The sequence below is a fragment of the Scardinius erythrophthalmus genome, assembly GCF_964197995.2.
Source record: "Scardinius erythrophthalmus genome assembly, chromosome: 22".
Classification (NCBI taxonomy): domain Eukaryota; kingdom Metazoa; phylum Chordata; class Actinopteri; order Cypriniformes; family Leuciscidae; genus Scardinius; species Scardinius erythrophthalmus.
Window position 1 is genome coordinate 6,893,082 of NC_138242.1, and position 13,591 is coordinate 6,906,672.

At 36.9% G+C, this 13,591-nt stretch overlaps 1 protein-coding gene across 10 annotated transcripts in view; it reads right to left on the reverse strand.

Moving 5' to 3' along the window:
- Nucleotides 1-13,591, reverse strand: part of dipk2ab (divergent protein kinase domain 2Ab) — a 52,901-nt gene that overhangs the window by 11,696 nt on the left and 27,614 nt on the right. For 4 of the 10 annotated variants that reach the window (XM_081353076.1, XM_081353078.1, XM_081353077.1 and 1 more), the window contains one exon: nt 8,239-8,542. In XM_081353076.1, the coding sequence (XP_081209202.1) occupies nt 8,239-8,542 (304 nt within the window). Of the gene's footprint in view, nt 1-8,238; nt 8,543-8,714; nt 8,849-8,934; nt 9,112-13,591 lie in introns of those variants that run through there. The other 6 variants (XM_081353085.1, XM_081353084.1, XM_081353081.1 and 3 more) reach the window with 3 other exon arrangements.

The window sequence follows — 13,591 nt, forward strand, 5'->3', positions numbered from 1 at the left end:
TGGCCAGTTTTGTATCGTTTATATCGCATATCGTTTATATCGCCCATTACTATTAGTAAATGTTGAAATTAACATTAATGTTGATTAATAAATGCTGTAGAAGTATTGTTATTCAGTTAAACCCAATTAAACCTTATTGTAAAGTGTTATCAAATGTTTTAAGCTGTATTTTTAAATTATCAATTAGTAATATAAATAAATATTTAAAGGGGTCATGACACGAGAAAACATTTTCCATTTTATCTTTTTACATCGCAAACCACAAGTAAACAATTTCATAATGCTTTGTCTGTAAATAATAGCGAGGGGACAGTGATATTTTTTCATGTCATGAAGCCTTTAACAGTTATTCAATTAATTTTTTCTACATCAATGTTTACTTAAATGAAAAACTTTTGACAGCTACATGAGCTTTTAAATGCATTATTTACCAGGATTTAATCATTAATGCTAATAACAACTATTATATTCTATTTATTTTAGATTGGTACAAAGAACAGTGACATTTTTACAGAAAAATAACATTTTCTACAGAAATTTTGGAAACAACAGTAGCAAGAAAGAAATTGTGTGCAACTGATCAATGAACTAGGACAATTTTTTTTTTAAAAAGTTGGAATTTCAGACAAGTATATCAAATTTGACCAACAGCATGCCAAAGATGATAAACGTTCAGTTTAATTTAACCTTGAACATTATTAAAAATAGACAGAAAATGATCTGCATTCAGAGCAATTCCCTATAACAATATTGAAGGTTGTTCCTCTGAATCCCATCCCTCCATTCCCTTCTCCTTTGTCTTTACAAACACATCATCTTAATCTGTGCTGTATTATGTCTGGACAAAACATCCGCCCATTGCAAGGCTGGAAGGAAGCTACTTGATCATTTTTAGCAGGCCAAGGAGACAAATGTGATTGTGATGTGGTGCGGAGCCGTGCTTCAGATCGAAATTCATTTTAGGCTGTGGCTTTCCCTGCATCGCTGGTCTAGACACACTGTTTCCAAGACTTATGCTGGGCTCTCTCCAAAGCACTGCAGATAATTTCATTACAGATCTGTGGATCAATGTTGCTTTGTGCTCTTTAAATACTGCACTGGTGAACTTGCAGCCTAATTGACTGGCCTTTGTACCATCAATTGTTCATAACAAAGGGTCTTTTTAGTCGCAATCTAGGTGCACAGCTGTCGAAATGTGTTTCTACGTCAAATTCTTGCTGCAATGCTAAACTTCCTGTTGAGTCTGATTACAATGACTGCCATTATACACACTTAAATGTGTAAAATTGTGAGTCATCAGTAAGTTGGCATTTAAACTGGATTTGGTAAAAAACATACAATAAATATAAAAAGCAAATGTAATAAATACAACAATAAATATAAATGGATAAATATAGCAGAGAGATGAATAAAAAAAATGGATACATATAATGGATGGATAATGAATATATAAATATAAAGGATAAATAAATAGATGGAACAATAACTTCTTTTTCTTCTTCTTCTTCTCATCAATAACGAGGGTAACGCGCAAATGACATCATTGGCAGGTGATGCAATGACATGGGCCGTGACACTGGTTAAAATCGCTGATTTTTAACATTGTTGGAAACATTTGGGATAATGCAAGTACACAAGTCAACAAAACATAAAGGTGTTCTAGTGGTTTTTGGAAATTTTAATCAAAAAAATCTAACATATTGTGCCTTTAAAGAAAATGTAGACAATGATGCTTCTCAGGTAAATTTATCTTGTTTTAAGTGTTTTTTTTTTTCTTCTTACTATTAGGATTGTGCAAAACAACCAATTATCATAATCGACTAGTCCGTGTTGAGGGAGCCTTGTATAATTAATTAGGCTGCGTCAGGTCCACAAAACCCCATTCAGACACATTTTTCATGGATATATGGACACTAAGCCCAAATAAGCAATCACAATAACATTATATCCATCTTTTCACTCATAAAAGCACCTACTAATAGAAATTTAACATCCATGATAAGACCTTATATTGAGATGGCTTGGGTGTGTATTATGCTACTATTATAATAATATAAACAAAATCAAATGGATTTGTATCATTTTATTGGATCCCTACATTCAATCTTAAAGTGACAGCAGCAGGAACATTTGGTGTCACTTTAAGATTGAATGCACGGATCCAATAAAAGATACAAATCCATTTTATTTTGTTTATATTATTATAATAGTAGCATAATACACACCCAAGCCATCTCAATATAAGGTCTTATCATAAATGTCAATGTTATTCAAACAACAAAAAGCAAAGTGAAAATCACTTTTGTAGCTTTAACAAAGATTAATTATATTTAATTTATACATTGAAGGCTATGCAGTTATTTTACATTTGATCATTCAATTTCTGTACCTGAATACTGTTAGACAGGCCCAAAGAACAATGCACTGTTTCATTCAGTTGTATCTTGGTTCTATTGTATTTAAAGGCAGGGTAGGTAGGAATGGTCTAAAAAACTTATTTTTCAAATTTGTTTAAACTTTATGTACATATCAATACATAATTAAAATGTAAGTACTCTGAAAAAGAAAGTATAAAAATCGAGTGTCTGTAGACCTCTCAGGACTGTTTTAAAGACAGTTCATTATTTCCATTCACTCCACCCCCTCCCTTCTGGGCTCCTTCCAAAGCCACGCCCCCAAAACACATGAACGCGCGACTCCAACCGCTGAGCTGAAGACGCATTATTTACCTGAGACAAGCAGAGAGGAAGGAGCACAGTGCATGTAGTGACATCATGTCAGAATCACATGTAATAAAAAAATCTAACGCTAATTGCTTATGAATATAAACAAATAAGATGTATTTTAGTACTCACTATCAAGCTAGCATATTGATATTGGTAAATTTAAAATATATATTTTTTGATTCGCTAACGAGCTAGTTATATAAGCTAAAAACAGGTTGCATTGATACACTTTTTTACATTACCATCAGTTATATTGTGATGAAGATGAATTTCGTGTAAGATTCATAACATATATGGTGTTCTGCATGTAGGGGTGGGAGATATTGACAAAAATGAATATCTCGATATTTTTTTCCAATATCTAGATATCGATATTCAGGCGATATTTTTGCCATCCTTCAAAGAAATGTGAGCAAACTGGCAAAGAAGGTCCAGTTGGTCTTTTGACTTGCTGCATTTGACCTATATTATTCTAGGCTATAGAAAAAAACAATAAAGGAGCTAACTAAACAATCTGTGGCAGCCCCTACTTTTTCCACTTAAAAAAAAAAAAAAAAAAAATTACTTAACTTAACTTAACTAGGCACTTCTTGCAACAGTGATTATTAAATCAAACAACACTATTGTTGATGATCAATTCAAAGTAAAAAAAAAATATAACATTTTCAAAACGGTATAAATCCATTCATTTTTCCCCCAAAACGCTATAAATCCATCTTTTTTTCTTTTTTTTTTCTAAATTTATGGTTTATCTTTTAAAAAAAGTTTTTGTCTTTTATTTTTCGTGTTTGCATTTATGAGGAAAAAACAATATTACTTGACAGTTCTCCAATATATGGACGCGAGCGCTCTGAAAGCTGCACTAAGACTTTCAAACTTTAACAGAGACCTCAAAACAGAAAGCACAAAGCCTTTCTTTAAAACGAATTTCGTTTTGTATTAATTGTATCTTAATTTTAATATTTTTTTTTTTCATTAATTCATTAATATTTTCATTCCTGGATTAAATACATAAAGTAAATATAGGCTATCAATCACAACATAAGGTGCTTGAACTGGAGATTATATCATGGTGAACCGAACCGTATAGCCTCGCCTCACAGGCCTAAAAAATGTGGAATATATTTACAAAAATCTGGTTCTAAACAAAACCATCCAAAACAAAATAAAACTAGCCTAAATGTGCATTTCTCCGGTGCATGCGTTCACTAGCCTACTGCGAAGATCGCGAGTCAAATATCGTCAACTTCATCTTTGCAGTCGACACAGAAATTAATAAACAATTAAAATGTCTTATTGGAATATTTTACACATTCATAATCATTAGTTTTGCTGGATCTTTGAGGAAGCTTTTTAGGTTTATGGCGTTTTGGAAAAGAGCTCTTCACGTACAAACACCGTTTCACCAAGGCACAGCAGCCCTTCAGCACATAAGAACAAAAAGAGAAAAAGCACGGACTTACTAATTACGAAAATTTGATGTGGTTGGACAGCTGAAACAGTCACAAATTCCTCGGCAACTCAAACATTCTCAGTAGGAGTTATGAAGGAAGAGAACAGCATTACAGTTTTCAGCGCGTCCTCCTTTGATTGCTGTGTTGTGACTGGAAAAGTGCATGCAGGAGCACATGCGCAAAACGTAGGTTTGTAAAATGTCCTTTTTTAAAATAAAAATAATTTTAGGGCGAAGCAGAGGAGGTCGTGCAAGAGGCCGTGGCGTGCAACTAGGGTCCGAGGAAGTAGAGGCTGAGGACGGGGTGGTCGCTGGAAAGCCACGATGATATTGACAGGCGTTTTATTTCTTTGTTTATCCAAAGACTTTTTGTTCATTACCTTTTCTTGTACTGTCTTCTTTTTTTGCCTTGTTTGCCTTCACTAACTGCATGCCGGTAATGTGAATTTTGATTGCTCTTTCTCTGCCATTGTTTTGCTATTCCTAGGTTCCGTGCCTCTCGAATTCCTCAAATCAAACGTGCGCGCGCAAGTGGGCAGATCCCGTGGCAAAAGGGTGGTTGCCATGGTTGCGAGAGAGAGTGACAGTCGCCTAAGCCAATCCTTTGATTCGTCCCGAATCGAAATAATGAGCTGTGTTTAATACAGATTAAACGGTCTAGAGTCACTTGATTTTTATACTCTTTTTTTCAGAGTACTTACATTTTAATTATGTATTGATATATATAGAAAGTTTTAACAAATTTGGATCTTTTATTTTTATATAGTCCTACCTACCCTGCCTTTAAGTAATGCTTGTAATTTGTAAAAAAAAAAAAATATTATTTTCTATGCAGATTCACTCCCCAACAAAATCACCTTGATCTTTCTAGAATGATTAACTCTTTCCAAATAGAGCTATTCAAATCATTTGGTGAAGGTATATACACATACATACATGCATACATACATACATACATGCATACATACATATACACACACAACAAAATTACTTATGTTTTTGCCCCCATTTTTCATGAGCTGAATACTTTATGTACACAAAAGGCCTATTTCTCTCAACTATTGTTCACAAATCTGTCTAAATCTGTGTTAGTGAGCACTTCTCCTTTGCCGAGATAATCCATCCACCTCACAGGTGTGGCGTGTCAAGATGCAGCATGATTATTGCACAGGTGTGCCTTAGACTGGCCACAATAAAAGGCCACTCTAAAATATGCAGTTTTATCACACAGCACAATGCCACAGATGTCGCAAGATTTGAGGGAGCGTGCAATTGGCATGCTGACAGCAGGAATGTCCAGCAGAGCTGTTGCCTGTTGAATGTTCACTTCTCGACCATAAGCCGTCTCCAAAGACGTTTCAGAGAATTTGGCAGTACATCCAACTGGCCTCACAACCGCAGACCACATGTAACCACACCAGCCCAGGACCTCCACATCCAGCATCTTCACCTCCAAGATTGTCTGAGACCAGCCACCCGGACAGCTGCTGCAACAATCGGTTTGCATAACCTAAGAATTGCTGCACAAACTGTCAGAAACCATCTCAGGGAAGCTCATCTGCATTCTCGTCTTCCTCATCGGGGTCTCGACCTGACTGCAGTTCGTCGTCGTAACCGACTTGAGTGGGCAAATGCTCATATTCGATGGCTGTACAGGGCAGATGGCAGATAGCGTGTATGGCGTTGTGTGGGTGAGCGGTTTACTGATGTCTACGTTGTGGATGGAGTGACCCATGGTGGCGGTGGGGTTATGGTATGGGCAGGCGTATGTTATGGACAACGAACACAGGTGCATTTTATTGATGGCATTTTGAATGCACAGAGATACTGTGATGAGATCCCAAGGCCCATTGTTGTGCCATTCATCCACGACCATCATTTCATGTTGCAGCATGATAATGCACGGCTCCATGTTGCAAGGATCTGTACACAATTCCTGGAAGCTGAAAACATCCCAGTTCTTGCATGGCCAGCATACTCACCGGACATGTTACCCATAGAGCATGTTTGGGATGCTCTGGATCGGCATATATGACAGTGTGTTCCAGGTCCTGCCAATATCCAGCAACTTCGCACCATTGAAGAGGAGTGGACCAACATTCCACAGGCCACAATCAACAACTTGATCAACTCTATGTGAAGGAGATGTGTTGCACTGCGTGAGGCAAATGGTGGTCACTCCAGACATTGACTGATTTTTCAGACCCCGCCAGACCCCCCCAATACAGTAAAACTGCACATTTTAGAGTGGCCTTTTATTGTGGCCAGAATCAACATCTTGATATGCCACACCTGTAAGGTGGATGGATTATCTCAGCAAAGGAGAAGTGCTCACTAACACAGATTTAGATTTGTGAACAATATTTGAGAGAAATAGGCCTTTTGTGTACATAGAAAAAGCCTTAGATCTTTGAGTTCAGCTCGTGAAAAATGGGGGCAAAAACAAAAATGTTGCGTTTATAATTTTGTAATTTTGTTCAAGCTGAAAATAAATAAATAACGCAATGTCAGTTTTTCCAATATAGCACCTGTTGTGAATTCAGTGAACATTTAGCATGAGAATGTTTTCTTCTCGCATAATTATGCAACTTAAAGGTAATTAATAGTGAATGAAACCCAATGTCCTTAAGCTAGCTTGTAAAAACAGCGCTTTAGTACTTCTTCAAAGCTGAGCTAAAACAATTTAAATTCATCCTAGCTGAGCTGTTTGACTGGTAAAAGGGGACACCCTCCCCTCGAGGGTTCGCTCCCACTTCAATGACAGAGCTTCTTCTGTGAGGCTTTTGGCACCATGACAAGTCGCCATTTAAGAGAGAACCAACTGGCGTCATTCTGTCCTCACGTGAGAGTTTCTCGCACACACACACACACATAGACATGTATTCTATCTGAGGCTTTCAGGAACAAACCTTGTTCTCTGAATAGTGTTCTATCTGATGCTGGGTATCTCCCCTGAGATTCTGGGCTAAAGGCACAAAGGCACATATCTCTGTGTGCTGGTGACGTACATGATATAACAGCACTTCTTCATTCTGAGTTCTACAGGTGTTTAGCAGGGTTTACAATGTACCTCAAGTAAATGATTGTATGTAGAACTTTAGCACAACTGGTTACTGCCTAATCATCATTAAATGCAAAAATTGAGACATTTAAAAAAAAAACCTTTCTTTGTTTTTCCATCTTCATTTTATTTTATTTCCGTAGTAATAATATTATTACGTAATTACGTAATAATTTTTAGCAGTTTGTTTCAGGTAAAAATAGTAACACTGTTCCAAACTTGTATGTATGCATTTATTTATGAACACAAAAGATGATATTTTGATAAATGTCTGGCAATGTTTTTTTCTTTTTTTTTTTTATAGGTCTCATTCCATGTGTACAATGATTCACAAGGATACACAACACCACAAAATTATCATAGCAGTAGTCTGTATGCATTGAAAATTTGAAATATACTCTGTGCATTAAATTAAAGTCTTCTGAAGTCATTTTACAGCTTTGAGAGTAGAACAAACCAAAATACTGATGCCTGGTTCACAAAAAAAAAAAATATATATATATATATAAATTATTTCGAGCCTCATGTTTTCAACTAACAATGTAATCCATTGCACAGAATCACAGACTGTTTCATCTCAGAATCAACTTAAGTGTTCTAGTGGCAGCAGTTAACAGCTTAATGGAGAGAATCACTTAAAATGTTGGTTTGTTCTGCACACAAAGCAATCGTATGACTTCAGAAGACTTGGAATTTAGCACACTAACCATACAGAATATTATGGTGTATCTATGGTGCTTTTTAATTCTAGAAAGCTCCAGTCCCCATTACTTGTAATTGGATGGGGAAAAAAACTGATCAGTGGATTCTCTAAAATGTCTCCTTTTGTGAAAGAAAAAGTAATTAAGGTTTGGAACAACATGAGGGTGTGGAACAACAACATTTTTGGGGGAGCAAATTAGAGTGTAGGATGCAGTTGTAACTGCGGTAAATCAAACTCTGTGTGAAGAGAATGCGATTTACTTGACATGTAGGAAAGGGGCAATCTATTTACTTACTCTGTTTTATCAACCTCTTGTCGGCCACAACAACATTCTCCGCATCCACAACAATGACCTTCCCGTCCCGCGGGCCCACAGCAAAGTTGTCAAAGCTGACGTCCAGCAGGTAGAGAGCAAAATCGAAGTCGTTGTTGGTAAGCTGCTCAGCAATGTCCATCAGTTGCTTGGCCAGGTCTACCCTCTTTTCCCAAGGAGCATTAAAGAAACTCCACAGCTCCTCGCCCACGTAGTTCACTGCCACCATCCGCCCACAGGCACCCAGGTACTTCGCAAATGGCCAGCCTTCGTCTGAAGGGAAACTCTGAAAAGAGCACACAAGGGAACAATTTGGAGTTTATGTACAATGACAGTTAAAAGACCATACTGAGTGAGTTTTCAAAATTCCCATCATACCCCTTCAACAGTCATCAAGTTCAAATGAAAACGTTTCTTCGGCCAAACTAAGTTGGCTACTCCATATGAACTTCAAATACCTTCATAGAATAACAGTAAATTGGACTACGGGGAATTGTGATTGGTTTCAACGCTGACGGTAATGCTTCTGGTGTCCAGACGTCGGAATTGAAATGTTTTGAGATGAAAGCTAACAGCTCTGGTAGGAGGGCTACTTGAAGAGGGGGGAAAACACGACATCAATTGCATGCAAAACAGCAGGTTATTATTTTAATATGATGCTTGTTTTGTCTGACTCACATCGAGGAAGGAAAATTGTGGATGCTGGGGAGGCATCTGTCAGTTGTGACTTTACTTTGCTATCCTCTTCAGATATACACAAATGAGGCAAGTAATGCAGCTGTACCCCAGTAACTGGGTTGGTCTCTCAGGGCCTTGAGTGGGCACGTCTCATTACAGCGACTCTGTCTATTCCATCTACCGCAGCATGGAAAAGCAGAGTCAATTAGATATGAAAGAGCACAAATTAGAGCAAAACAAAAGGAAAAACCAAATACATTCACTGTCCAGAACACAACATCTGGTTTATTCAATCAGAGTGCCACTCTATTTTAATGATTGATATTTGAAATGTACAAAACCTTCATCTGGTTTTGCTCTGGGAACTTCATATATATTGATATTCAGCAATAATTTCACCTGCTTTATTTTTCCGAGCTACTCAAATGACTCACACGGGCTTCATTGATATTGACAGACAGCGCTGCGCAAGGGAAAAAGGCGTACAACTGCAATTGGATTCCCTTTTATTTCACAGTCAGAGAAATTTAATAGTCTAGTTTAATCTGCCTCAGAATCTGGTTAAAGTTTAATGTAGAGTCTCATTAATATTTCACTATACACATATTATTTAAAAACATACAATCAGTAAAAGGACGCAGAATAAAACGGCTGCAGTTCAGTCCGAGAGCTTTTTGTTACACACTCTTAGACTGGTAATGCAGAATGGTAGAACACAAATGGTGCATTCAGAATGCCATTCTACCACACTGCTTGAGCTTTTTTTGCAGTATGAAGTATGTTGAGCACAATATCTTAATTAGGGTCCAAGCCCCGAAGGAGATTTTTCCCGTATGGGAGTCAATGGCAGCCCTATAAACGGAACATATGAAAATGATGAAATTAGGCACACTTATAGTGATGGTAATGAATAGTAAATGTACCAATTTTTGAGTCTATAGGACCAACTCTATAGCAGTTTAAAAAAAATCAACACTGAAATGGTTATAACTTTTGAACCCTTTGATCTAGAAAAAATTAACTTAGTACACCTGATTCCACTCATTATGGTCATCACAATCAATATCTAACATTAAGACTCTGCCTATTACAGTAGTGGCCGTTTTGAAAAGCTAGCCCATATTTTTCTTTGTGCATGGAATACCCAGATAAGTTAATTTACTGAAGTTTGGAGTGATGGCAATACCCTCAAAATGCAATTGGATCTCAATAATAGTGCCCGAGATCTTTTAAAAATCTCAAAATGCATGTGCCAATTTCTAAGAAATCTTTTGTAATTTTTGTATTTATGTTGGTGTCGTATGGTTTTAAAAATTTTACCTTTTTAATGAATCCAAAAAAGTCATGTGGTGTAACCATCAAGTAAAATACATTTTCCTCATACATTGAATAGATGTGAGTGTTAATGTTAACCTGATTCACAAATATATAACACCGAAATGAATCTGCAGAAGTCAGGTGGTACAAGTCAGAGCTTTAAGTTGTTTACATTCATTATAATTGTAAATGTTATGTGCTTCTAGACACGAGGTGTTTTGGAGGAGGTGTGGCTTTGGAGCATAACGACTCAACATAATGACGTCATGGCAGCAATGTAGCCCACTACTATATGAACCAGTCTTGTGACCAATTGACCAAACACATTACATTGCACTTGCTCTCACAGTAACAATTTCATTGTCCCTCATCAGTTCTTTCGTGTCAGAACCTTGTCTTCCTCTCCATCAGCAGTATACATGCAGAAAGTAGACAGCTTTGATTATTGCACTAAGCCTTTGACTCTTTAGCCATGGCCTATAAGAAGGGACAGATAAGATAAGACTCAAACTATCAGGCCGCGACCAACAAATCCATGTGGTAAACACACACTCCCCCTCTAATCAGTGCTATACCGTGCCAACTATTTCTACAAATACAATTTGTTCCAAAGCACTATAAAATGGAGTGTACAATAATAACAATGTTAGCCCACTCTGATATTAGTAATTAGCGTGAGGCAGAGCTGAAGCGGGCGTGCAGTCTGCAAGTAAGGGCGGTCAATACTCTTAGAGGACTGGGTCAATCAACAGAGAACAGCCCAGCCTCAAAGCGCTGCTCACTCTCAGCACACTTCCTGTGTTTGTTCGATCAGGGGCTCTCCAGAAGGAAGGGGGAGAAATCCATGGAGAGGGGAGGAATACACCTCCCAAACCTCAAAGAGAAGGATTTGAATAAAGAAAGAGCAAGCCAGTAGCTTTTGTGTTGGGATTTGTTGAAGTCTTGCTCTGTTAATGAGGGTTAAGAGTGGCCTTTACCAAAGAAAGACATACATAAGGAGGCCCGGAGGCTGTTCAGCAATACAGCATATACAGGCGCATTTACATAGCTTAGTTCATGCAGCAGCAGCATCTGTCAGTCTGGGATTAATTAAATTGATCAAAAGCGACAGTAAAGACTTTTACATTGCATTATATTGCATTGCATATAATGTGTGCTGATCAACTAGCCTAAAATTAAGAAACCCCTAGAAAACAGTATAAAAAAAAAAAAAAAAAAAAAAAAAAAAAGGGAATATTGTCTGTACATTTAAAATAGGCTACTTAATTTTATTTTTCCAATATCCACATATGATACAAAATTCCACAGAATAAAGGGCTTCTGTTTGTGATGTGCTGTCTTTGCATTTGAACATTGCAGATTTTAAACAGGACACATATTAGCTGAATAAATGTTAACCAATACAATACAAACATATTTATAGAAAACAGTTGACAATGAATAGACAGGAGTCCAATAATAGAAAAACAAATCACTTATTCTAAAAAAGAATATCAAGTAGAAGTTAGACGAATCCGACATATAATGAGGGCTGTGTTAACAGTAAAACGTCTGTCATTTAACAAATTTTAAAAACACGGATGGATACAAAATGCTTTGACATTTTAACAGAAAAAAACAAGAAAGAACAAAATTTAAAGTTAGCCCGTCAATTTTCATTTTAGGCTACAATTATCTTTTCTCTCTGCGTGCGCGTCCGTGTTTGTGAGAGAGAGCTTGTGCAGCACTGATACAATGGTACTTTTTAATCCATAAGTAACTAACACGCTAGTTTTCATACAAAATAAATATGTAACATAATTAGGTACTTTAGTTATTATTAACACAATAACGTAACATGCAGGCTACGTTTCTCAACATTCAGAATGAATAAATAAACGCCTGTCTCTCCAGACTCGCGCTTATCAGTAATCCACAAATCACACAGCCCGTTCTCATCCTAGGGCGTCATATATTGACGCTTTTGACATTTCGTCTACATCGAACGCACATGGCACCCTTTAGCGTCAATATGAGACGCAGATAGAAATGGGCCAGAAGGCGCCTCCTAGCGGTCTAACCCTAACCCTACCCCAGACCTAAACCTACCCATAACCGAACAAAGCTCTGAGCGTGTCATATTGACGCTAAAGGCTGATTTATACTTCTGCGTCGGACCTACACCGGAGCCTCTACGCTGTAGGCAACGCGTTGGTTTTCATTTATACTTCTGCGTCATTGTCCGCGTTCACGCGCGCAGAGGGAGCATGTGAAACCCGAGGGAGCGGTCCTAGCAGACCAATCACAGCGCTTGCGTCCGCGTAGAGTTGACGCGTTGTTACATTTTTGGAGAGGTGCACGTCAGGGTACGCCAAAATGTACACGCGCTACACACAGCCTACGACGTAGCTACGGCGTAAGTTCGACGCATAAGTATAAATTGGGCTTAAAGGGTGCCATGTGCGTTCGATGTAGACGAAATTAGTGATCGACCGATATTGATTTTTTATAACCGATACCGATACCGATTATTTGCATGTTTATGTGCCGATTACCGATATGCAGAACCGATATTTATTTACTGTTATACTTCTGTTTTTGACACAATTATTACAACACAAATGAACTGAACAAACAATTTTATTTATAACATAATATAATATTATATATTATTAATATAATATTTATACACAAATAAATAGAGGGGTCTGAGTCCAAAAAATAAAGTGCACTGTTACTAAGTGTCTTTGTTTAAAAATAAAAGCTTTGATGAAGTAAAAAATAAAGCACAAAAATTATTCTAACATATATTCAAAAATAGTTGGGTGATGTATCTTTAAGTGGTTCCACATGTTGGAGGTATGTTTTTTATTGTATTTTGTATTGAAATGTAATTTATTTTAAACAGTTTTAGAAGGTTTATGTGCCGTTTAATAGGTTTAAAGAGTGAGGAATAATTCACTGGGTAATATTAATTCACTGAATAATACTAGCTGGAATATAACATTGTCAGGAAAGTAACAAACAAAACAGCATATTTGCATTTTCCAACTAGTATGTTATTAATGAAATCCTTTCTGACAAAGTGCTGTTTATCTATAATGTATTTACACAGAACTATAACTTAGGCTACTCAACCGCGATCGCGCGTGGAGATAATAAATATTTAATTTCCACAGAGCGGTATTTATTTAGATTTGTATTAGCGAAATAATGGTTATGTAGTAAATGATAATACAATTTAGGGTGTTTAAACGAGATAATCTTGTCAAAAGTTGCATGCAGTAGCTGTGCTTGAGCATTCCTGATCATCAATCCAGTGCTGCTCAGCAATGAACAAACTTTTTATTTTCGAGACTAT